Source organism: Lichenostomus cassidix, chromosome 6, assembly GCF_008360975.1.
Source record: "Lichenostomus cassidix isolate B80296 chromosome 6, HeHo_3.0, whole genome shotgun sequence".
Lineage (NCBI taxonomy): Eukaryota > Metazoa > Chordata > Aves > Passeriformes > Meliphagidae > Lichenostomus > Lichenostomus cassidix.
The window spans coordinates 28258364-28284163 of NC_139487.1; the positions used below are offsets into that span (position 1 = coordinate 28258364).

General features: G+C 40.3%; 2 protein-coding genes across 15 annotated transcripts in view; one reads left to right on the forward strand and one right to left on the reverse strand.

The window, feature by feature from the left end:
* PHYHIPL (phytanoyl-CoA 2-hydroxylase interacting protein like) overlaps positions 1-8427 on the forward strand; it is a 132329-nt gene extending 123902 nt beyond the window's left edge. For all 4 annotated transcript variants that reach the window (XM_085064220.1, XM_085064221.1, XM_085064218.1 and 1 more), the window contains exons 3-5: positions 2708-2882; positions 3817-3934; positions 7365-8427. In XM_085064220.1, coding sequence (XP_084920346.1) covers positions 2708-2882; positions 3817-3934; positions 7365-7899 — 828 coding nt within the window. In that variant the 3' untranslated portion in view covers positions 7900-8427. The remainder of the gene's footprint in view (positions 1-2707; positions 2883-3816; positions 3935-7364) is intronic.
* The window catches only part of FAM13C (family with sequence similarity 13 member C), a 115525-nt gene continuing 98137 nt past the window's right edge, over positions 8413-25800 (reverse strand). For 6 of the 11 annotated variants that reach the window (XM_085064204.1, XM_085064203.1, XM_085064198.1 and 3 more), the window contains 9 exons: positions 25327-25537; positions 24223-24361; positions 22703-22784; positions 20706-20917; positions 16046-16129; positions 13653-13748; positions 12223-12422; positions 11139-11240; positions 8413-10371 (listed from right to left, as the gene is read on the reverse strand). In XM_085064204.1, coding sequence (XP_084920330.1) covers positions 10248-10371; positions 11139-11240; positions 12223-12422; positions 13653-13748; positions 16046-16129; positions 20706-20917; positions 22703-22784; positions 24223-24361; positions 25327-25537 — 1250 coding nt within the window. In that variant the 3' untranslated portion in view covers positions 8413-10247. The remainder of the gene's footprint in view (positions 10372-11138; positions 11241-12222; positions 12423-13652; positions 13749-16045; positions 16130-20705; positions 20918-22702; positions 22785-24222; positions 24362-25326; positions 25538-25800) is intronic. The other 5 variants (XM_085064197.1, XM_085064207.1, XM_085064201.1 and 2 more) reach the window with 3 other exon arrangements.

The following is a 25800-nucleotide window of genomic DNA, read 5'->3' on the forward strand; positions in this document are numbered from 1 at the left end:
TGCCTGTGCAATGAGAATTCATCCTTACTTGGCTTACAGGAAGAGTAAGGCATCCAAGTGCCTGTCTCTCTCACAGGTGATAACCCAAAGGACCAGCTCATTTTCTAACTTATACAGAGTTAAGTATCAGTTTGCTCAGATGGCTGTAAGTGACTTGGGATGGAGGTTTAACATGATAGGTAGACCTATGCTGTACCTCAGGAAAGGGAGCTGTTTGTTTTCTTGTGTACCTGGGAAAGCATCCATGAATGATTCATCCTTTCAATGCCATTTCTGTTGGTACATATATAAAGTATATTCAGCATACTTAGGGGGCGTAAAGTTTTGTTATTTATGACTGTTGTCATCATCTCTGTGATGCAGAAGGCTTGTCTTGGTAGTAGTGTGCAAAGCCTAGAATTGTAATAAGATTTTGTCTTTTTTAAATTTCAATTAGCATACCTCCTCCCTTTTTTAAGATATGGAAGTATGATTACTCCCATGTAATAGGAAAAATGCTCAAATATTTAGCAAAACTGGGACTAGAATCTGAGTGTGCTGAGTTCCCACAATGTGCTCTACAAGCCTTCCTGGCAAAGGGAAGGGTATTCAACTGGGAGAATGTTGAAGTCTGAAAGCTGCCCCTTTTCCCAAAAAGGAGCAGTAGAGTGATTCACATACCTTGCTGCTCAGCTATTCAGAGCTTCCAGGCTGTTCTTAGAAATTATTGCCATCTAGGTACCTTTAGAGTTGTCTGCTGGGTGCTGGTGGTGGAGCAGCCATCTGCCACTCCAGAATCCTGGCTCTCCTCGAGCTGGCATAGTACCTGCTTTGCACTTCTCTGGTGGCTCAGCCAGGAAGGAGAGCAGAGCATGAGATGAAAGGGAGAAATAGAGAATCCCCAGACGAATCTCAGTGTGAACATTTGAACATTTTCTCTCTATAGTGGCCTTAAAAAAAGGGGTGTTTGCTTAGAAAAAGAACATCAGATTAGAGTTACGAGAAGAATCACATCTGCCCCTCCTCTCCAGCTGTGCAAGATGTAAATCCCTCAGTTAAATGTGATGGTTTGCCCCTTTCTTTTGACACTTTTTGTTTTAGGTAGTCTCCCCCTTTTTTGGAACAGTTAAAAGAGGTTCTTGATGCACAGCTGGAAGGTAAGGCTTCAACACCTGGGGGCAACAAGGCTTTTAATGTAATATGAAAACTGACAACATTAATGAGGGAAAAGCCACCAGTGGGGTGTGAGCACAGAGATCTGACCCAGGTGGGAGCTGTTTTTACCATAACCAAAGAAGAGGTGACAGGAAGACTAATGTTGTTAACTGTAGCACCTGCTGACTGCATTAGCAGTAGCAGACTCAGTCCAGTGGGATGCCTTTCGGGGTGGTAGCTTTAAATGTCATTTGGTGTTTCTTTTTTTTTTTCTTTGTAATTTTTCTCTAGCTATTATTTATTGTAGTGTGCACAACAGTCTCGTTTTCAGATAGCTTTTTCACAACTATTATTTGATTTAAATGAGAATTGGCAAAAGAGGAATCATGACAACAAAATTTTACCCTTGATTATCACTTTATTACGTCAGTTCTTGTAATATCCCAAGCTGCTAATTTTACAGTTTCTTAATACAGAATCTGAAGGATATTTTTTGTTGATAGGAAAACAAAAGGAGAAAGATCTTTTTCCATAATAGAAGGGAAGAGAGATCATGACCAAAAATATCTCTCTTCTATTCATTTTTTCCTTAAAGGACTACTATGCTAGGATTTATAGGTAGATGAGTGTGGGCTAGCATTTAGAGGTGGACAGTTATGGATGGCATTTAAAGTGCCCACTTTTCACATGGCAGCCATCTTAATATTCTGTTATTACTGGTGAATATTCAGTAATAAATATCTCTCATTCTATCACAGCTCCTAGGTACACACTACAGAGAATCATTCAACTTCATCATGAGTCCTTTCACCCACAGTTTTAGCAAACTGTCCAGTTCTTCAATTTTTTCTGTCCCTTGGTGGTCTGTACTGAAGTCTTTGGTACTGTAGAAATCAAGCATTTCAATGGCAACAAGCAGCTATTTTTCTTTGTTGCACCCTGGGGCTATGATATACTGGAAGAGCAAAACAGAGGATCTGAAAGGGCAGTGGTGGGGGAAGGCAAGAGGTTCAGTGATAGGCACAGGCTGTTTGGCTTCTTCTGGCCATTCTGTACTGAAGGGTATTGTGATAGATGTAAACCTGATGTAGTTACTCTGCAACGTTTCATTTTCTGTTGAAATTTAGTTTGGAAGATATCAACAGCAGTGTAAATGGACTGATTGGTGGCAGGAGGAGTTTTGTTTGATTACATTGCCTGAAAGGCAACAATGACAGTGAGAGCACAAGAAGCTCTTAATATACCTTTGTTGTCAGTATCATGTCTGTCTTTGCATACTTAAGCACGAATGGCCCTAGTCTGAATTATGTATTTGGGCTATATATAATAGTACTACTCTACAGTCACTTGGAACAAATAATTCATGCATGCAGGTTCTCCCCATGTCTCTTAGAACAGGCCTTACACCACTGCCCTCCTCCACTTTGCTGCACCAACAAACTGTGGGAAGTAACTCGGGTTTGCAGAGAAGAGCCAGGTGTTGGGGACTACATTGCAAAAACAGTGGAGGAAAGGTTGGCAGATTGGTTGCACTGCTGACTTGTGTGTCGTTCTGTGCTTTTGTTTCTGTCAGGATGTCCCCACTAAGCTGGTGGCCAAAGCAGTTCCCCTGCCCATGACAGTGCGTGGGCACTGGTTCCTGAGCCCCAGGACAGAGTACACAGTGGCAGTGCAGACAGCCTCCAAGCAGGTCGATGGCGATTACGTCGTTTCAGAGTGGAGTGAAATCATCGAGTTCTGCACCGCAGGTAACGTTGCCGAGGCATCTTGCTCCACAGGAGTCAGTTAATGCTGCCTCTGCTGCCAGACTGGCTTGGTCACCTGCCAGTGCCAACTGTGCTGGTAGCATTTAATAGTCACCCCAAAACTGGAATTCAAACTTAGGCTTTGTGTGTGCCAAGGTTTGGCACGTTCAGCAGAGGCTGCTGGACTGCCCTTTTCTTGTGCAATAGCTTAGCTGTGCTGAAGTGCTGTGCCTGGCTCCACTGCTTGTCCCAGGCTAGGAATGGGCCACTTGTGCCTGTTGCTGGCTACCAGCACCTGTGAGGAAAAGGTAGAATGGCAGCTCCCTGACAGCTTAAGACATTCTGCTGCTCTGCCTTCTCTACGTGCTGCAAATACTGAGCACCACCAACACCCCATCTCAAGGGCCCCTTTGGCCTGCCTTTGATTTGTAAGTCTTCTTTTGGATGTTCATCACCTGCAGCCACTGTGCATGCCTGTGTGAAAGCTGAAGCCTGAATCAAGCTCAGCATAAATCCCATATTGGTTGGGAAGCCATTTATGCTGGGTCCTAAGCAAGCTTTGTTAGTTCTGTCATTGGTTGTTGGCTCACAACCAGGTATATTGTAGCTAACAGTTTGTCAGCTGATAGGAGCCAGAGATGGCATTCCTGAGCTCCACTGCAGTCCCAAATACAAGGAAATCAGCTCTAACATAGGAAATGCTGAGCTGAAAGTTGCTGTAGGCTTCCAGAGTCTTCGTGGGGGAAGGAGTGGGGAGAATCACAAGTGCCTGCCCCTGTCATTTGATTTGTCACCACTGTTGAAAACTGGGGGCATGATGTGATGTATGTTACCACGTCTCTGTTCCCAATTTTCAGTCTGCATGTCTCTGTAGCTTTTGGAGGGTGTTGTGGTTTTTTCTGCCCCCCTGTACTAGCAGCTTGTCCTTCCTTTCCAGATTATTCAAAAGTTCACCTAACACAGCTATTGGAAAAAGCTGAAGTGATTGCAGGCCGTATGCTTAAACTGTCTGTTTTTTATCGGAATCAGCACAAAGAATACTTTGATTATATCAGGTAAGAAGCTCACCATATGCAAAGTCCTTTGGCAAATTAAAGGAGTAATGAAAATAAGTAAATGGAGACAGCTGTGCTAAAGCTAGAGCAGAATGTCTATGCTTTATAGCCCATTCAGAAGAAGGCAAAGAATAAAAGACAATTAATTTCTTTCACCTTGCTTAACTCAGCACTTCCTTTATGCAATAAAAGTCTGTGTTTTGAAGCAGAAATTGGGGTTCCCATAGGGTCTCCTGCCTGATTAAAGCATCTGTAATCATAATGGAGAGTTTAGTAGCCAAATATTTCTATTGTACTGAGAAATTGAGGTGGCTGAGAGGAGGAGTGTACAATGGTTTGCATAGACATTTGCCTGCATATAACAGTTGTAGCTCAAATATTTGCTCCCCACATACAACCATTTCCATGCCCAAATGCAGTTATATAGACTCTGCAATCTGAATGTTAATTTCTAGGTCGTGTGGGGAGGGAGAGGGCATGATGTTTAGACTGTGTTGCAACACCCTGCTTCATTTGGAATGAAAAAAGAGGGTAGCTGGAGGTAGGTTCCCTGTTCCTGCCGGAGACCCAGCATGCCCTACCACACAGAGCTGGGAGTGGCAGGACAAGAGAAAACCAGGGAGAAGGAGTCAAAGCTCATGTGCTGAGTGAGAAGGAGCAGCCACACAGGGTAACCTTCCCCTGTTAGAAGAACATGGAGGAGAGGTAAGCAGTGTGTTGGAAGGGTGCAGCACTGACTGTGCTTCTTTAATATTCATCGGGAGATGGAGCTCCTGCTGGGCCACGTAATTTCAGGTTGGTGTGAGTGTCACACCAGTACCTGCCTAGAATGGAAAGCTTTTAAAACAACTCAAGGCAATCCAGCTTCAAAGTACAGACTCCACCACCCTTGGATACATTCCTTCTTGGTAGTCATGGGGATCTGATTTATTCCAAGAGTGTATTGTATATTCCAGAGCATGGGCTTGCTCTTCCCTTCCTGTGTTTTGGAAGGATTATTTTATTGCATATAGTGACGAAGCTGCAAAACTCAGTGGAGGTAGAGAATGAATTGCAGTTGTTGAGGCTCTTTCAGGACCTCATAAATCACTGCTGCCATACTGAGCTGGATACCATGGAAGGGAAGTGCCTGTGCTGTTCTGATTCTCATGTTGCTTTGTTTTAAGCTATGTAATCATAGTGCATCTGCCTTTGTGTTCATTAGCGTTGAAAATTATCACTGAGGTGCACTTCTAGCTGTGGGTTTGGCCTTGTTCTGCCAAATGTGACTATAAATGATTGCACTGTATCTTTTCCCCTTCTTCCTGTTAAACTCTTTCTTGGTTTGACACCAATAGAGATGAGTTTGTTTTCCCTTTGTTAGAGAGCTGGACAAAAAGAGCTGTGTTTTACCAGGTCAGTGGGAAGCTACAATACCAGTAACTGGCTGGTGGTCACCTCTTTTGATCAGAAACAGGCTAATACAGTCACAAGGGCTAATCCTTCCACAATGCAGCCTTCTGCATGTTATGATAAAACCCTAACCACATGCTTTCTATCAGGGAAAATTCCTTGTCATCCCAGCCTGCCAATGGCCTTGGTGGTGTCATCACTAGTGAACAGCTTGGAAAAGATCCAGTAGCACTGGCAAACAAGCAGCTGCTCCTGGTGCTAGAGCAGCAACCCCTAACTGGAGGGTTTGAGGTGTGAGTGCAGAAGTAAGTGGTGTTCATGTCACTGCAGCTTACCTGAGCTGGGAGCACCACAGAGCAGCTCAGATCCCCTAAAAGGGTGACCCATAATTAGCCTAATTGGCCACTGGATGTCAGTATCTTGCCACAGAAATGGAACTGACTTCCTCAGAAAGAAGCCTGACTTTTCCAGTTGTGGAGGTTTCAGGTAGTTATTTAAGCTTATTCAAACTTGTTTTTTCTTTTTTTTTCTCCCTAGTAATCATTCATAAAATACTAATTATAACCCCCACCCCCAATCAATGTCTGATGAAATAGGGCTTGAGACAATAAGGAGGTATTATTTGAATGGCCCAGAAAACTTTTAAAATATATCTTAGAGTAAAATAAAGATATGCTGCTGAGGAGATTACAAATAATGAAAAAAATTTCACAGCTGGAGATATTACTGAGCTGATTTAGATCTGTTTTGTATGTATACCTTGAATTTGTTTGCTTTGACTGCTACCTCCCACTTCAACCAAGTAGACCCTTCTCCCACGCAGCACCATTTTGCATGGACTGTTTTCAAGTTAAAAGCAGAGAGAGAACATTCTTCCTGGATTAATTTCCCCTCTCCTATTAAAAAAAAAAGAAAAGGAAGGAAAAAAAAAGTAAAAGCAAGAGGGGGATATAATAGTCTCCAGCCCCACAGCCTCACGCTTTTTTAGTCTGTCATGGCAGTGAGTATAAAGACATTGTTCTAAGGGTCCCTAGCAAATATGGTGTTTTGCAGGACCTACAAGGGGGGATGGTTCCCTTTCAGGTATCATGTGGTTACAGGTGCAGAGATAGCCAAGCTGCCACTGGGGCTCTTCCAGAGAGGTGTGGGGCACAAATCCTGGCAAATGCCCTGCTATTCATAAAATTTCAGGTGCTAAGGAGGGTTGGATGGGGGTGTTTTGGAGTGTTCTCCTAAATTTAGCAGCCTAATGCTGCTGAGTGCAGTTTGGGATTTGGGGTTTTGAAAATGCGCTTGTGCACTGTACATTTCTTTTCACTGAAATGAAATTGAGCTAAGTTTGCAAAAAAAAACAAAACAGAGTCTTTCCCCTTAGGACTAGTGACTGCAGAAGCTGGATACCAACCAAAGTGGGATCTAACCAAATTGGCTAATTCTCTGTGCCCACTTCTGCTCTGATTGTAGTCAGCAGTAGACCAATTAGACTTGAAATGATCATTTGGGGAGAAAATGTACATACTGTACATTCCTTCCTATAACCTCTCTGAAAAGCATAAGCATCCTTCAGAAATAACTTTCACTGGCAGTTTCCTACATGAACTATATACTGCCTGTGCTAAAAATTCATATTAACAAACAGTATATTCAGCATATGGAGATTGACTTGAAATACTTAACATGTGTTTATTGTTAGAAATGTAGTGTAAGACTGAACAAATCAGCTAATTAAAGATATTTGTGGTTTGGGGGCTTTTTTGTTTGTGCATTTTTTTGCCTGCATATAATACCCAGACAGCTGACAGAGAAGACAGCCTGGAAAAGCAGATTTCGCCTTGAGCAGGAGTTATTCTAGCTCTTCCCAAGTCTGATGTCACTTGATTTTCGTGGTCCTAAGACCATGGCACCAACCACAGCTTTCAGTTTAATGGTGCTGCTTTGTGTCCCTTCAGTCCTGTTTCCAAACAGCATGATGTCCTAACTTTCCACTTTTTCTTTGCCATGTGTTACAAAATAAACAATACCAGTCCTTCATTTGTAGAGAGCATCATGGGAATGCTATGCAGCCCTCTGTTAAGGATAACAGTGGCAGCCATGGCTCTCCAATCAGTGGGAAGCTGGAAGGCATCTTCTTTAGCTGCAACACTGAGTTTAACACCGGGAAGCCACCCCAAGATTCACCCTATGGAAGATACAGGTATGAGATTGCAGCTGAAAAACTCTTCAACCCCAATACTAACTTGTACTTTGGAGACTTCTACTGCATGTACACAGCCTACCACTACGTCATCCTGGTGATCGCCCCCGTGGGGTCACCGGGAGATGAGTTCTGTAAGCAGCGCCTTCCTCAGCTAGACACAAAAGATAACAAATTTCTGACCTGCGATGAAGAAGACGGGGTCATGGTTTACCATCACGCCCAGGATGTTATTTTGGAAGTAATTTACACTGATCCTGTGGATCTCTCCCTCGGCACAGTCGCAGAAATTACTGGTCACCAACTAATGAGCTTGTCTACTGCAAATGCAAAGAAAGATCCCAGCTGCAAGACCTGCAATATCAGTGTTGGACGTTAAAACTTCCCTCATTCCTTAGGAGCCTTCAAACCTCTGTTGCCCATTTCCATAGTCAGACGGTTCTGTCGGAAGCATGCACATGCCGCTGTCACCAAAAGCAACCACCAGTCTTCAAAATCTCCAATAGCCTTCTTAGTATTTCTTCTCTCCCTCTTTCCCTTCTGTTCCCCCGATGCTTTAAATGATTAGAAGTCCTGGATTTCTTTCTGGCAACCATTTATACCTAGATGCTGCAAAAATTGTTTTCTGTTTCTTGCCAAACATAACAAAATCCTATATAAACTGCTTTAGCAAAATAAAAATAACGGCTTATAAATGGTGTTTAAATATGCATTCATTTTAACTACTGAACAAGTACTGGGATAACTGAACAGCATGAAAGGTTGTAATTGCAGCATGATTTGAATTTCAGAGCCTAGAAATGTCAGCACTTCCAACGTGTTGTTTGACAGTGTTATTTATGTTATTTATATTAGCTAACTGAAAACAGAAACTGTGTCTCGACATAATAAATATAATAGAAAAATATTTTATTTGTACTGTTGTATAAAATATTATACAATCATATAGAATATATAGATTACATTTTAATATCAATTGTATACATATGTCATTAAATCATTTTCCCTTATCAAAGATGTAGTTTGTAAACTTCAAATAGCTCTGTATCTGTTCCTGTTGCTCTAGATGACTTTAATTAAAACAGATTTATGAAGACCATTTTTGATTCATAAAAGTTAAGTTATAAATTATTAAGTCAGTACACTGAAAGAACAAACAGCTGCAAAATAAAAAATTCCTTTTTTAGTGTTCATATTTTTTCCTCCAAACTACTTGAAGATGTGTACATCTTCCAAATCATGCCATTACATACTGGATAAATACAAACATGGTTGGTATTTAATAGGCTTTAGAAAACCAAAATTTTCTTACCAAGATAGAAAACAGGTTGCTTATACTATGTGGTCAATACAAAATGACAGGTAAAGCAAAACACTAAACATGATTCAACTGCTTCCAGTCCCTTTTTTCTTTCTTTAAGTAATTCTTCTCTCCTTTCTGTCTGGGCTGGGTATTTCCCAGAATCCCTGCTTTTCATTTCTGGTACAAAACCTGCTGATAATCCTTCTATTGCTAGTCCACTTTTCACACCACTGGCCTATCACAAACAGTGACAATTCTCCTTAATATTACAAAGTGTGGATCTCTGAAAGTTAAGAAAGATGTGTAATTCCAATGGAAAAATAACTTTTTATAACCTTATTTTCAGTAAACAAGAAGTCTAGCAGTCCTCATCAGATAACTGTGACACTCACTTATATACCATGTACTTTATCTATCCAAAATATCTTAGCATAATGCAGTAATCTAGTCTTGTTTTAATATATATATATATATGTGGCAATTTATAACACAAGAAGTACTTCAACATTTTACAAAGTGCATGCATCTAAACGAGCTTTGGTAGTTAGAGAAGCGAATGTTATAGCATCAGGCAAACCAAAGTGCAAAGTTTAATAGAGAAATCAAAATTAGCATGTAGTTGATCTATTTACTGACTTCTAAATTATGTGAGCCAGGTCCTGTGAACTAGTGAAAAGGACAGCAGCCAGTACATCTGTTCTATCTCTTCCCAGGAACCTTGGCTGTTTCATTTTGCCAAGCACTTTCTCTTATTTCTAAACACCAATAGTTCCATTTGGCAGTCATTTTCTGGCCTGTTTCTGCGTAAGCAGCATCACTTTGCTCTACCCCCAGTCCTGGTACTGGTTCTTTCTATGTGCCTTTCTTTGAAGCCACTGGCATTGAATGGCAGCTCTGTCTTGAAAGCTAGAGTATGTTCTGAGTTTTTCCTTCACTCACTTGAATTAATTTCTGTTAATCTAATGGATCAGCACCTTGAGAGCCACTACTACTAATTAATTATAGTGCATTTTATTTTTGGAAAACAACATGTGGCACATTATCATGTACTAGGATGTACTAAAAACCTGCAGAGCATTTCCTCACACTTTTAGAGCAGGTCAGACTGAGAATCTACATTACTTGAGTGTCCTTTTAATTTCTTAACATTCTCACAGTGCACTTCAAGGTTTTTTCTAAAGGAAAAATATATACTATAGTCCACTCACCCATGCTTAATATTCTTGCATATTGCTGTCCTCTCTCATCCCAGCTATCATAATTGGTAAAGTGCATCAAAAATCTCAGTGTGTTAAATAATTGTGCAGCAGACCAAGACCTGTAAAATTACTTTCTCTTTTTCATTACTTGTTTGTTTGCTTAGATTTTTTTTCTTTTTTTCTTTTTTTTTTTTTTGAGAACAATATCACAGCATTGAATTCACTTCAAATTGTTTTGGAAATATCATGCTTACTGATGAGAACCTCCAGGAGCCTGATTTTGGCTTTTGTGTGCTTGTATTCAGAGTATTCCTCAGCCATTGGCACCCGGTCTTCCTTCTGAGGGCTCCTATGAAAAGGAAATAAAAGCACCATCATTTTATGAGTAAGAAGAGAAACAGTCTTACAAATCAATTCTGCAACAACTGATGAGGATTGGATTTTTTTTTACTAACTGTGACTAAATGACTAAAGATAATTTGACAGGACCAAAAAACTCTACTATACAGAAATAAAATAATATTTAAAATACTGAATTTTCATACACCAGAACAACTTTCCTGACAGCTGTGGAAGCATAATCACTTAATCCTCAAATATGCAGATAAATCACAACAGTGCTTTGTACCACTGTTACCAGTGCCCAAATCCTCCACGGTTTTCAGCAGAAAGGTTTGCTAAATGAAGGGAGGATGAAAAACAAATTATGAAAAATAGCCAGTATTTAATTATGGGTAAAAGCAACAGTGGCTTCTGGTTTTAAAGTCTGGCTGTTTCAAAATGGCCCAACTGCCAAGTGTATTCCCTGTAGCTAACATCCTCAGGAAAAGTCTTTTAGCAGCCTTCTGTCAGCTCAGGGAAGATCCTGTGCTGAGGTGGGGTTTATACCCACTGCAGGCATGTCCTGGAACATCCCCAGATCCAGGCTGTGCCCAGGGATGACCACATTTGAAAAGAACTAAGCAGGGAGATAGATGGGCATCTCCAGAGCCAGCCAGCTCCATGGCATTTTGCAGTCCTTAGGTGCTCAGCCCAGAGTGCCCAGCCTAGCAGACACAAACACCCCTGCCCAGGAGCCAAGGGGATAAGAGAGGCTCTGCTGAGCTGCTGGGTTACCTTCCTGTCTGCTTGTAGAATTGCTCCTCAAACTCTCGAAGAGCCTTGCGCAGTCTTTTCTTATCAGCTCTTGTTTCTCTCAGATGTTCAAGCAGAACGGGCCTGTGAAACAGAGACAAGAACATGAAACCCCCTTGTGCTTGGAAGGGTTGTAAAAACCCTGGATTTGGGCAGCAAAGAGCTTCTGCTCTGGGGCCATGGCAGGCACTGACCAGAGCCTTGAGACATTCCACCACACATCACACCAGCTGTGCTCCTTCACTTTTACTGCCATTCTCATCCTTCTAATAAAGTGAAGACAGAGACTGATCAACAGGGGAGGAGAAGCATTCAGGACTGAATCTTGCTAGTGGCCTTAATTCCCTGTGGAATTAATGGAGTTGACAGGGCTCAGCATCTTACAGGGGGGAATGCTTTGCATCTCTGTAACTGAATTAATGTCAACATCCAAGCCCTGCTCCTGTTTGCAGCTATTCCCAATCATTACTGTGATGCAGTGGAAAGGCTAGTGGTACCCAGAAGCATCATTTTTGGAGGCCACATTTTAGCTAATGTTCAGAGAAGAGAGAAAGGATTCTGTTATGACATTTGCTCCTGGTAATTATTTTTTTTGCATAATAACAAAACGCACAGAAATACCTTCCCAGAATTTATGAGCAAACTATTGCACACATAGTTGAGTTACATGGAAATCCAAGTAATTTTTATTTACTCTCAATTTTGTTAGAGTCTAGTTAGCTTCATTTATGCACCTAAGACCTCCCAATGAAAACACAAAAGAAAGATACCATCTCCTCAGCTATGAGAACATACATGTTCTTGGACGGCACAGTCTTCAACAGGTTACCTTTCTCTTCCTTGTCTCTACCTTCTCTTGGCACAAAGTTGTTTAAATAAACAGTTCAAACCACAGGTATGCTGCCCAAACGTTGAATCTCCTGTGCCTCACCTCTCCCATTACAAAAACACCAAATCACTCCTTTGGTATAGAATATTTCTATGCAACAGGTATGGCTCATGCTTCATTTACAAAGTCTACATGAAATGTTTTAAAACATTCGGGGGAACAAAAGAGAGAACTTACATTGTTGCCTCATGTAAATTGGACATAGACAAGGCTGTTTGCCTGTAAACTTTCTTTTCATCCAGAGGTGAAATATGTGCAGGCTCACTCTCCTCCTGAGAGAAACACAGGTGCTCTTCAACAGGGAAGCAAGACATTGGACCAGATGATAACTCATGGCTGCTTTGAGAATGGTCTTCATCTGAGTCTTCCTCCTCCTGCTTGGGAAATGTAAAACATTATTAAATTAATTGTTTAAATTACAATAGTTACAGCTAATAGGATGAGAACATAAAGAATTAGGATCTGATTTCCTGGATGTATCCATTGGAACAGATGACACTTATTGAAAGGTTTACCGGTCTACCTGAGATTGTTCGTGGAAGCACTCGTGGGGTCACTGGGTCCCACTGCCCATCAGGAGTAAAAAAGACAGAAGTTCCTAAATATCTCCAGCCAGCAATTTATTTCTGTCTGCTCAAAAGCCCTTGTATGTAGCAAAGATTTAACTAACGTTCTTTATTTATATAAGGAATGATCTCTGGCCGGAACTTGTACTCCTTTTGAATACAATCTACTGTGTGCATTAAATCCAGATGTTTTGACTGTAAAAAGAGTTGGAGGGAGAGATTCCACAGTTTTATTGCTAATGTTAACTACTAAAATAGACTGATACTGGTGTCTTCCTCACATTCCTTCACCCTCAGAAGAAAAGTTGAGCTATTGAACTAAGGCTTAAACATAAAAACTCTGTAGGGCAGAGCTCCTAATAAGTAACACTAGGGGGAATTTCAGTTAAATTTTTCAATAAAATACCCACATGCGGTGTGCAAAGCTTTGCACTGGGATTTTTCAAAGAAATGTAAAGTTTCACTGTCACCTAACAAGACAATAATAATTTTTAAAATCGACCCAGCCCCAATTACTATTAGATTAGTATTTTTGATAGGCATTCTAATTAACTTCCAAGTAGCCAGATTCCACTGTCTTCACTCACTATGAGACCAGTACTGTTCCATTACACCGATATATTATTAAAGTACTACAAATTGTATTTATGTGCTATATGATTGATAAAATATAGAAGTTAGATATAGTCTCAGCAGAGTCCTCTGTCTGAGTCTATTTCTCTTTATGGAAAGAGAGAGGTTTCCTTCTGTGTTGCAGATGTTTGCCATGATGGAAAACTAATGCCAGCCTTTGATGTCTTACCCAGCCCACTGAAATCCTTGCCTCAGAAACTGCTGCTGTACATGGGAACCTCTGGCATGCATAGAAGTTGAATTTTACAGAGCATTTGCTCTGTTTGAAGTATCAACACACTGTATTAGCCAATGAGCAGATTTTCCAGATATCAGTAGTTCTATTGCTGCCAAATGGACATACAGGTACAAATCAAACACAGCATTTTGCATGTTTTCTCGACAACAGATGAATTCTTTCCAACTTACAATTGTTGTGATCAAAGATGGAACAGCAAGAAGTTTCTTGATAATTCTGTATCTGTCGTAAAGAGGTTTCATGAGACTCTTTTCTTGTTTAGTTACCTAAAGAGAAATCATAACAAAATATAGTCCTCAAAAATTAAAAAACAAAAAGTAAATTTAAAAGATTCTCATTTTCTCCTGTAAAGCTGAGAAAGGTATTAGAAGAGTGTGAGCAGATGTGTATTTTGTTTCCATAGATATTCATTCCATGGGAACTGTAATTTAATCCATGCAATTTCTAAAAAGGAAAATGACAATCTGTTTTCTAATGGAGAATACCCAGTGTGGTTTCCTCACTTTCTTTAGCCACACTGCCCAGGCAGAGGGTAAATTAATCTCTCTCTGAGGCTGCTGCTAGAGCAGTAGGAGTTCAGATGTGCTGCTGCTGTGCCTTGCATTGCCAGCTCACCTCCTTAGCTGTGATAACAGCAGCAGGAAGGCCACAGCCTGCCTGGGACAATACACTCATCGGCCCAGTGGGATGCAGAGCACCAGGAACACAGCTTTGCAGCCTCCACAAAGAACTGGCTCCATGCAGGGTTGCTGGAGCTGCATGCCTTCCTTGCTGGAGCTGCCTTCCACAATCAGGATTAATCAGCTCTTCATTTGCATTGGTCTTAGTCTTTAAGAGCACTCAGAGCATTAGTTTGGAAGAGAATGTGATTTTAAATCAGGCGTTAAGAGCCTGATCCAGCCACAAATGTTCACAAATACAAAAATAAACCTTAGGGAAACTAGCTGTGCAGTAGACTAACTTACTGCATTAGGGAAGAAAAAGCAAATTCCTCAAGGAAGAAAAACAAAAATTAGACAAAACCTCCCAATCAACCAAATACACCAAGCCGACACACCCCCAGTCTGCCAAAGTAACATTTTCCTCAGTGACTAAATGTCCAAACAGTGTCGTTTGCACACTAGTCCAACATCAGCCTCTGCTCATCAGCTCCCCCACCTATGAGCACTCACTGGGTGCAATTTCACTGGGCACTGGCACTGCAGTGAGCAGTGTGTGCCTTGTGTTCATGGGGCAGGTCTGAAGAGACACAGAGTGGCAGATGGCACAGACAATAGTCCAGAGCTGCTCACACAGACCACTGCCTGCTCAGCAGGAGCAAGGGTGACAGTAGGCAAACACAGGGGGTGACACTGCACATGTCTGGCTGATGGAGTGCCTAGGGACCATTTCCTGAGACACACTTCACTGCAGAATGTCAGGGCTTGCCTATCCCAGCCAGGCCACTTCTCCAGGCATCATGTTCCATTTAACTACAACACGTAAGAGCTCCAGGGAATGCCAAATAAACCAGAATAAATCGTTTTTTGCTTTAAACCTGGTCAGTGGCCTCTCTCCCTGACCTTGTTCACATAAGTCTGGATAAAGATGGTGCTAAGCCATACCACACATCAGCAGGGCAAACATCAGCCCCAGCACACTGCACTGTGCTTCAAGGCTACTGTTACAGAGCTGATTCAGCCTTGAGAAGAAACACCCTCTCTGAACCCTGTGCTACAAAGATGCCTTGTTATTCTCTTTTTTATCTCTGAACTAGGTCTCTTTTACCTCTACATAGCACTAATAATTTATTTTTTTTATCTCCTTCTTAGAAAACATGATTTCTTCATACCCTTCTTGTATACACACTCCATCCCTCAGCTCTCATTCAAAGCCCAAAGAAGATGAACAAAAATGAGGTCAGAGTCAGATCATCATTTTAACAGCTGGCATATTTTTGGACAAATACTGGTGCCAGTTCCCTTTTCCTCTACCACAACTACTAGCCAGAAACAGAGACAGTCACAAGAATACGGACATAGATATCAAACAGAAATTTCTCGATTGTGTAGACAAATTTTCAAATCATCATCTCACCAATTGTGGCATTTTTTTGTTTGCACCTACATCAGCAATGAAGTCCCTTGAAAGGATTTTAATTAGTAGTTTCTCCTGCTGTGTAGTAAAGGAAAACACATCTGACAGGTCATGTAATTTTGTAGTTTATGTCTCAGATGGTGCCCTATATAAAACCTTTCTCAGCTGATAAGCATTCTAATCATACATGATAGCAGAGCCAAATCTGCTGTGAATATGTAATCTTCCAACTTAATCATCAAATCCTGCATTTTCCAATCATGAAGAGAGACACTGAGCCACTTTTTATTTTACTTTAATTTCTATCATATAAATCAAATTCATCAGTATCAGGCAATAATATTTATACCTGAAAATTAGTTTGAAATAACTAAAATTATGTTAATTGTATAAAATTTGTCTAAATATATTTAATATACCACTCCAAAAATATTGGTTAAAGAAGTTAGATAATTTTAATTTACCTATCTTTCCATGGCATACTTACAGGTTGTCCATGAATACTCTCAAAATATAGTAGACATTTCTGAAGATTGATTTTTTCCAAAGCCATTTGCTTTTTTGTCATATCCTATTTAAAAAAGTTATTTATAAGATAGTGAGTCAGGATTTCATGACAAGGGTACAGGTACATATCTGTTTAATAATCTCTTCATCCAGATAAACATTAATAATGAATTCTATTTCTGTCTGCACTGAGGTCAATGGGGACTTGGCATTTACTTAGCAAGAAAAGAGTCCAAAATTACATGACTGATATATTAAGTATGTTTAGTTGCAAAAAATAAGAACAACCACCATTCTAGACAAAATACTCAGAAACTTGAAAAAATGCAGAGAGGACATTCCTCAACTTTTTAATTACTCATCAAGAAAGAGAAATAGATTTCCCTTGGCTGGTAGGGGATATAGAACAGAAAGCTTCAGCAATGCAAACCCAACCAATTGATGGTAAACTCCATTCTTCTGCTCAAAAATTGCACTATGAATCACCAAAAGAATGTTGATTTCTCAGTGTTGGTGAATAATCAGTATTTGTCCAGGTGTCTGCTGGGGGAGCACACAATGGAACAGGTATTTGTCTCCTCCCTTTCTCCCTCTTTCCAACAAGATCTGCTCCTGACACTGCATAATTTCACCTGGGCTGGAACCCCAAGGAGCACATGAAGTGAATGTCCTTTCCCACAGTCTCTGCCAGATCACAACAGAGCTGCTTGAATTAGGGCCAAGTGCTCAGAGGAAGTAGTGTGAAGAAACATGGAGCTGGGGGCACACAAACATACACAGGGGCCTTTCTGCAGAAAGCTGATGACTAGGGAGGTTTTACTGACAACTTGGAGAACTACTTTTATTAATTAGATCCTACTTTAAAAAATATATTGACCCTGAGGAAGTGACACTCCTAATATCAGAGCACCTCGCTATTAACTTCAACAGGAGTAAAACCTTTTTTGTTTGATGCTCAAATGCAAAAACAGCTCAGAGCCACTAATCAGAACTGCTAATCACATTTTGCCTAAAAGGTCTGCATGAGTTAATCACTCTAAAATCGTCTGTCATTCTCGTTAAGAGATGAGCTGCTAACTAGAATGCAGGAGTAATATAAATCAGCTAATTTGTTTATTTATTGCTAGTTCTGCAATTAATACAAGGTTAATTCTTTCAAAAACTATTAAGCCTCGAGCAGCTGAATGGTTAGGAAGAAACGGGGTGATCATTAATATTGATTTTACACAAGAGAAATTATCTCAAGAGGGCTTAGCATTTGGGCCTATTTCATTAGCTCATTTTATTAGCAATTTCAAGACAGGTTGGTATTCAGCTAAGTTTGAAATAGCTGATAATTTCAAAATCAGAGAAGGCAGCTGGAGTCACAAACTACAGAATTGTCTGAGACATCTTAAGGCCGTAGGCTACATACAGCAGCAGGAAATTCAATGCTAATTAAATAGAAACACTGCTTCATAGCCAAGGAGAAGATGAACTGAAGTGGGTCAATGATGAGAAGACAGATACATAAAGGGAAGCAGTCTGAAAAAAGCCTTGAGGGACAGGCTGCAAATATTCAAACAGAAGGCAAAAGTTGTTTGTGACATATAAAGAAAAGGCAGAGTTCACCTAAAGATAAGGTAGTAGTTTGGTTTTCATAACTTGGAACAGAAGCACACAAAATGCTGTATACAGTTACATCCCCTGCATGCTTATGCCTTTTAAACTCGCTGTTGTTTTTCCAGGCAGAAAGTGCAAACTCTGGGGCCAGAAGCACAGACAGCCCAGTGAGGGCTGCGCCTGCCTGGACCCTGTCAAAGGCAGTGCTTTGTTTCCATGCAGGCACAGAGTCAGCTTCCCAGGGCCTTGGTCTGCCACTTGGGGGTGCGTGATGGCTCATTGCAAAGCAGCATTTAACACAAAATTAGAAAGGAAAGGTTTAAAGAAAGGCAGCAAGTGCCACGACACCTCCATAGAGTGGCGCCAGCTCCCGTCAGCCAAGGCCAGGCCAGCTCCAGCCTTACCCTGCTGGGAAAGGCTGCTGAGGCACAGCTGAGCACACAGAGCTGCTGCTCCTCCCGGCCACTCAGGCAGCAATCTATCCCCAGCCACTGAACATTCCCGTTGCATTCAAAGTTGGGACGTGGGTTTTGGATTTGTGTATTGGGGGATTTGGTGGGGCCTTTTGAGGAATATGATTCAAAGTCTGTTTATTTGCCTTTGGTCTCCTGAACTCCTACATTCATGCTCTTAATTTTTTTTTTTCCTGGAAGCCTTGTACCTAAACCAAGGTGAACTATTTCATAAATCACCATCTCCCTGCACAAGGAGCTAGTGACACAAAAGTAACAGTTGCCATCCCTTTGTGGGTTACTGAGCCATTCACAGATCAACCCAATTTTCTCTATGCCTTCTCATTCAATAGCTTTACTCACAGGCTTTTTTTTTTTTTTTTTTTTTTTGCAAGAGGGGTGTTTTGTTCTGGAAACAACATTCTGCTATTTCATATTCAGATCTTGTGGTTTGTGCTCTTTAGGCACACTGGGATTTTACTCTCCACCTTTCTAAGGACACACATTCTCTCATTTGTATTTCCAGCAGGGCTTTAGAGGCTTTCCACAGTGGAATTTCAAGGGAGAACTTGGCAGGCTTTTATGGAAGCACTATCTTTGCCCAAAATAACTAAATATCAAAAGAAAAAGAAACATTTAGCTGCTATGTAGTTTACTGTTAATCTAGCTCAGATTCTAGTGCAGGATCTAAATGTTACATAGAAAACAAAATGTTGCACATAAAAATATATCTACAGTAACACCAAAGTTGTTTGTAGCTGAAATGGAGCCTTTGATCTTTGCTGCAACCACAGACATCCTTGATTCATTTCACATCCTCAGTGCTACAAAATTCATTCTTCCCCAAAAGTCCAGGATGACTCATAATCAAAATCCAATCTTTTTTTAATGTTATCTTCAGGGAGCTACTAAAATATATCATTTTGAAATAGATCAATTTAATTTCATGTTATTCCTGCTCAAGCCTCTGTTCTCCAGCAGTTTTGGGTAACTACTACCAAGCAACTTTGCTAACAAATAGTTTTCACAAGTTCTCTCCACAAGAAATCAAGAAGAAAATTAAAAGATTTTTTTAAGAATATTTGAAAATATTGACTTCTGCAAACATATAATTTACATTACTTCATTGTCTGCAAGAATATTTCAAGCCAGTGCTGCCATTTCACAGATTTAGGAAGTTCTCTTGGAAAATCAGGAGAAGTCCAAAAAATTGAAAAATTAGTGAGAGAGATACCCACACTCAGCTTTTATAAGAGGGTTTTCGGGACAGGATTTACTCACTGACATCTGTTTTAGTGTCATCTGATCTCACTACATTAATAAAGGACAATTTAATGACTGACAATATTATCCTACAGTCAGTCTTGCACTGTTGGGATTTTAGAACTATAGACAGAACAGTATGATTTTGTTGTCTTTTTTTGTTTTGTGGTTATGAAACACTTTTTCCATTTCATTTTTCTCTATAAAAAAGTAGCATATAAAAAGAAACAATTAAAAAATCAGTCATGCATGCAGAGCTTGAGATCTGAGAAGCATGGCATTGTTATGCACAATCCTGTTTTTTTTATAGCAACTAGTTGTTTAAGAACCAAGAATAGAAACAAAACAAAGCAAAAATTAAAAATTGTCTCTGCTGGGCACCCTCTGCTACTGAAATCCACCCTGAATAATTTCTCAGTTCTCACATAGTTTATCATTTAGTTCTTCACCCACTCACCCCTTCCCCTTTTTTTATTCACCAGCAAAAATCTAAATGTTACTATCAACATTTAGATTTTAGGTACCTTTGAGGGCAGAATTTATTGTCTTCCTTGGCTGTAATAGCATCAGGACAATGATATAATCTGACAGCAAAAACAGCCCCCCCCCCCAGAAAAGTGTTTTTTTTGGGAGGTGTGTGTTGTTTTAGAGAGCTCTATAGTGTGCCAGGAATGTGAAAGCACAGCAAAATTTTTAAATATGTACTAGTTTTAAAACAAAAACTAATTGCCCACCCATGCAATCATGTTTCATGGGATATTACTCCTACATTTAGAAGAGTAATTGAGAACATGGAAGAGCAGAGGCAGGATCAGCACAAACATGCAAGGTCAGAAGGGCAGAGCAGTCTGGGTGGTTGTGCTGTCCCTGTCACCTCAGGGCATACCACTGACTGTGCAGAGGCTTTTAGCATTTCTCAGCTGAGAGGGACCTTTATCATCAAAACAACTTCAGGAACATTTTTTGTCACACAGTTTGTGTGGACTCAAGGTGCTCGTGCTGCCACCATCTCCAGTACACCAGGCTGTGCACTTCTGGGCACACAGCCTCGAGTCAGCAGGTGCCAGCAGTGTCTAGCAAACAGTTTCACATGTGCATCTCTGAGCAAAATCTGCCTAGCACTGCTTGAACAAGCCTTCTGCACCTCTGCACCTGAGCAGCTCTTCTCAGAAGAGTGACTCCAGGAAAACTGCCCTAGAGCTCCAGCACTGCAGTGCCAGCAGACAGAGGATGCTCACAGCCCAGCACACCCTGAGCCAGCCACACACCAATATCTGCCCCAGGGGAGAGAGTTCTGAGGGAACAGCCATGCTTGGTAAATACCTTAATAGTCTCAGGAAGGTTGAACTGTTGTCTTTTCTCCTTTAGTCGTCTCAACACACTGTCCATGGTTTCTTCCACTGAGGGAGCTGGTTCCATGCTTGTGGCCTCCTGTGGGGCAGCCTCTTTGGAGGTGCCACTGCTTTCACAATGCTCATTTCTCTGGGGCACTCTGGGGGTGCTGTTTTGCTCTTCTGACATTCTGAGTTTCAGCTCTGAAAGGCAAATTGCATGGCAAGTAAATAGAAATATTTGCAAAGCAGTTTCTTCTGACACTAGTAGGAAAAAACAAACCAAAACTTTCCTACTCCTTGCATACAATTATTATCATACCACAGACACGTAGGAAAGTAATTCTGCTTCACTTTAACATGTAACATCTTTTGCTCCCTAGAGCAATTTGAACTGTCCCTGTCCCTTCCAGAGGCCACAACTGCCATCCCAGCTCGGCTGCTCCATGGCCCTCACAGAGAAGCAGCCACTTTCTGAAATGACTTCCCTTGGCAGAAGAGCACCTGAGCACCCCAGCAGAAGACAGAAGCTTCCTAGTCAGCAGCCTGCCTGGATGTGATAAAATGTGTGACTGTATTAACTTGACACCAAGCCAAAACCCTGGAGCTCCAGGGACCTGCACAGAGCAACAAGGAAATTGAATTAAAATCTGAATTAGCTCCCATAAAACCAGACTTTGTTCCAAGCATATGCCTGTCTGGTGAGGGACCTTGGGCAAGGCAGAAGATTGATGTCTCCAACTGTGTTAAATTTGTTGAAATCCAAGCACAAACAGTAACATAATTTTTTAGCTGTGACAGTCCGAGGATATAAGCCAGCTTTGTAGGGAAAACCAGTACTTATTAGTAAACCCATAGAGTTGGAAAGGATAGACAAGCCTTACAAACTTGAAGAAGGACCTACTGGAGCATTTTCCATTTCAATTACACTTGTCCTGTGAATCCTGGCTTCACTTAAAAGCAGTGCCATTATTCAGGATAATAAAAATCAAGGGTTGTCACAGGATTAAGGCATTTGGGGTGTGAAGGAGAGGCTGATCTCTGAAAGCTAGACCCTCTGGATAGGAGAAGAAATGGTTGAGTCAGAGACATAGTATTCAGAAAGGTAACCATGTAGGATTGGCCATTCCTTCTCATTTGCCCTTCCTAGATTTGCTACATGGAGTTCAAGGGGAAATAATAATAGTTACAATAATCATCATCATCTAGTAATCATACAGGATAGTACTCAAGGGAGAACTTTCCAGAAGAAATTCACTGAAAGATGAGTTTTATTTCTTTATTTACCACAATCACATCCTCTATATCTACATTATTAACTATACCTAGAACAGAGATAAAAGATAATACTACTATTTATTTAGTAGTGAGAATCCATTTATAACAGGGGGAAAAAAAAGTATTTAGATAAATTATAAGTAGCCTTCAAAAAAAAATCAATCAGGCTTGGCTACAGACTCCCCAAGGGAAGGCATGTGATACACCCACAGACGTTAATGGAGTGGTATGCAGACAGTCAAGGGCAAAACCTGACCCTCAAGGCCAAATTTAATATCAAGAAAAGATCTGTTTTTATGATCAAAATAAATAAAATCCTTAGAGATGTGTATCCTCAGTCCTAAAGAAACATTTGCATTACATCTGTGCTATTACAGGGAAACTTAACTTCTGTGTTTCAGACACTCATAAAAATATTCAGAATAGCACTGCCTTTTGCATGAATGTTTATAGTGCTGAGGGAGACATGATGGCTTTTTCCCCTTTCTGGCCTTGGTGTGAAGGTTGAGCTGCCTCACTTTAATCCCTGCTTTCAGGAATCAAGGCAAGCTATATCACACAATACCTTTGTTGCCATTGGGAGACTTATTGCCACGCTCTGTGAAAAATAAGCAGAGCAGTGAGGTTAGAAAGCTGAGTTTAAAATGTTCCAGGTACACTCCCACTTCCAAAAGCTTCAGCAACAAAGGCACACAGCAATCTATTACATACCTTTGAGCTGCTTCCGACCTTTGGCCAGAGCATTCATCCACTTCAGAACTTCAGGATTGGAAGTCTTGTCACCATGAGAAGGCTGAACACAAAGAAAAATGTAAAGATTGTAAAGAAACAGAAGGAATTGACAGTTAAAGGATCAAAAAGAAAAAACCTTCCCCACCCTCAGTGCTCTACAAAATGTCTGTAATTCTGACTGCACTCTATCAGTGTCATGCAGAGCATCTGGCTTGATCAGGGCATTAATTTGTCATATCTTATCTCTCCCCATTGTGACACAGTGCTACAGGGATCTGAGTGTTGTGTCTCTGATCCCAAAAAAACCACAGCAACAAACGTTTCAGTATCTGACTAATTGGATACATAATCTCAGTGACTTCAAAAGCATTGATCAAATTCCCAATTTTAGTCTAGTTCCTAAGTGATTTGCAGGATGGTAACTGAAGCTCTTTGTCCCTTGCAGGAATAAGCCCTTGTTTTAAGACAGGGATTCTCTTGGGAAATAGCATTTTAAAAATTTCAGCTGACCTGCTTAATTAATCAAATGAAAAATCCCATGCAACAGTGATTTCAAAAGAAACAAACAACAAAGGCTTTGTATATCGGGGGGTTTTTTGCATTTAGAAATTGCCTCCAAATTAAAATCAATTTACACCGAATCTTCAAAGCTCAGCTATTTAAAATGGCAAAGCAGTTTTGCAAAATTAAGCTTCTGAAATTTCTTTTGTGGCCATAGTGTGAGGGCTGTTTATGTATGAAATTTTGCTTGTAGGAGCATATAATGACCATAGGGCCATACAGTTCACAAGTTTAAGTTTTCAGCTGTTAGGGATTACAATATATGATTTGCTTAATATATAATCATATATAATAAATATATATAAATATATAAAAATATATATAAATATATATAAATACATATAATAAATATACAATAATATATAATTTAATTAATTTTAATAAAGTCAGAAAATGTCACAAACTTCCCTGCTTCATGTTGTACACATCCGTAGCATCAGGCATGTTTTATATGCTTATACTGCACAATTTCCAACACAGCTCTCACCACTGACCTCAAGCAACCCCCACAAGTTTTATTTCTCTGATTTTTGCCATCAACTTCTACTGAGCCCCAGGCATTGGAGGTTTACAGGAATCTGCCTGAATGAAGGAAGCTGCACAGCAGAACAAGTTTCCAAGCAAATGACTCCTACACAGCAAATAAGAGACTTTTCATCTTTTGCACCATTTTGTTTCACAAGCCCTTCAGCTGTGTTTCACTGAGTCACACTTCTCAAAGATGGAAATTTTGCAACAAAGGTAATCCAAAAAATGTAAATTAGACTCTCAGAACTACTGCATACACTGAAAGATGCTGAACATATATTCCCTCATTGAAGATTTTCCTATTTCATTTTACCAGAAGGACCCTTTCTCACGTTGTTTTGAGTAAGTTTAAATACACTGGGATCCTTGCCTCCCTCTTGGAGTATTTCCCTTTTCAATTATTGCCTTACCAGGTATTTTTTTTCTTGCTCAAACTTTTCTTCATACTTTCTAATTTTTCTCTTGAGGCTCTGAAGATGCTTGGTAAGTTGTGTTACTGTTTGTGGCTCTTTGCAGTCTTCACAGCTACATCTAGAAGAACTTCTTGGCCTGCAAAAGCCAAGAGCAGAGTTATAGGATCTAAGAGCTGGTTGTAATGGACCATGCCTTGTTTTCAGGCACACTTAACACTTTGTTAGCACTTCAGAATTCATGGCTATTCTAATCTTTCACAGGACAGAGACAGCTTAGTTTTACAAAGTAAGCATAAAATAATTGCTTTTGCTTGAAGATACCCCTAGGGTATTCTAATGGGTTTACCATCTGTCTTTCATTCTCTGGTTTTTTAATTAATTGTGGGATTTCTGAATATATTTCAAAAAATTAATCTAGTAGGCAAAAGTCTGATCCAGTATTTACATTTAACACCCACATCTTTATTCACAAATCTTCCAAGTATAGCAGGAGACTGTGGTGACATGATTTGTAAAAGTAAGCTCAGGGACTTTTTCTTTACTGGGACTAAATATTATCATTTTGAAGACACTTAAGTTTCTGATTATTTACAGTTGCAAGTCAATAGAGCTGATTATTATCCACATGCAGCTGAAGTTAAAGCTCTGTATATAAGCTTTGAAGAAAGTTTGATTTCTCTCTGAAACTCACAGCTTGGTTTCTGGAAATCACATACATGGACTGTTCATATACTTTATGACACTGTCACCTCTCATCAGGGACTCAAGCTATAGTTCAATTACAGCTGAATTTTTTAGTATTACACCTTGATGGCCTTCTCTATCTTATATTCACTCATCATACTAATTACTAACTAACACTTAAAACTGTCCTTGCTAACTATAATTAACAAGGACTTCAAACAATATTGTACAGCGTTAGGATTGAGGAAACACTAGTTCCTATTTCTGGTGTCGTAAGTTATCCATGTCAAAATACCACAATACAAAAAATTCCTTTTTATGACATGACAACGACTAAAAAACCCCATGAAGAGTCAAAGGTTGTGGATTGCAGAAAAAGATTTAAAAATACATACGAATTAAAATAGCTTATCTTACATCATGAACGGTTGAGCACTTGGTGGAGAAGGGGCAGACTCAGTGTCTAGATTAAATCTCTGGCTTTGGCTAAAGATAGAGCAGCGTGGTGACAAGAGAGGATTGTCTCCATCTGTGATGTGATACAGCAGTCGGCTGGTCCCTAGGGAGTGATGTTCCTGTGGGCTGCTCTCCATGTCATTCTGCCAGTCCCTGTGGGCTGGCACAGGCTCTAGAAAGAAAGGATAAATCAGTGTGGACTGAGGGTCACTCACAGGGTGTTGAGCTACCTAGGTGAATAGAAATCTGTCCTTACAAAAGTACTCCAAGCATAAGTGTTCAAAGTGAACAGCAAACAGATCAGCAAAGTGTGGCATGCAGGGTGGACGTAGCACTGAGGATGAGAAAACAGAAGTACCGTCACTGGCTTAACAAATCTTTTTTGAGTTCCACAGGAGGAGGTGGATGGGTGTATTTATAAACCATGAAGTAAAG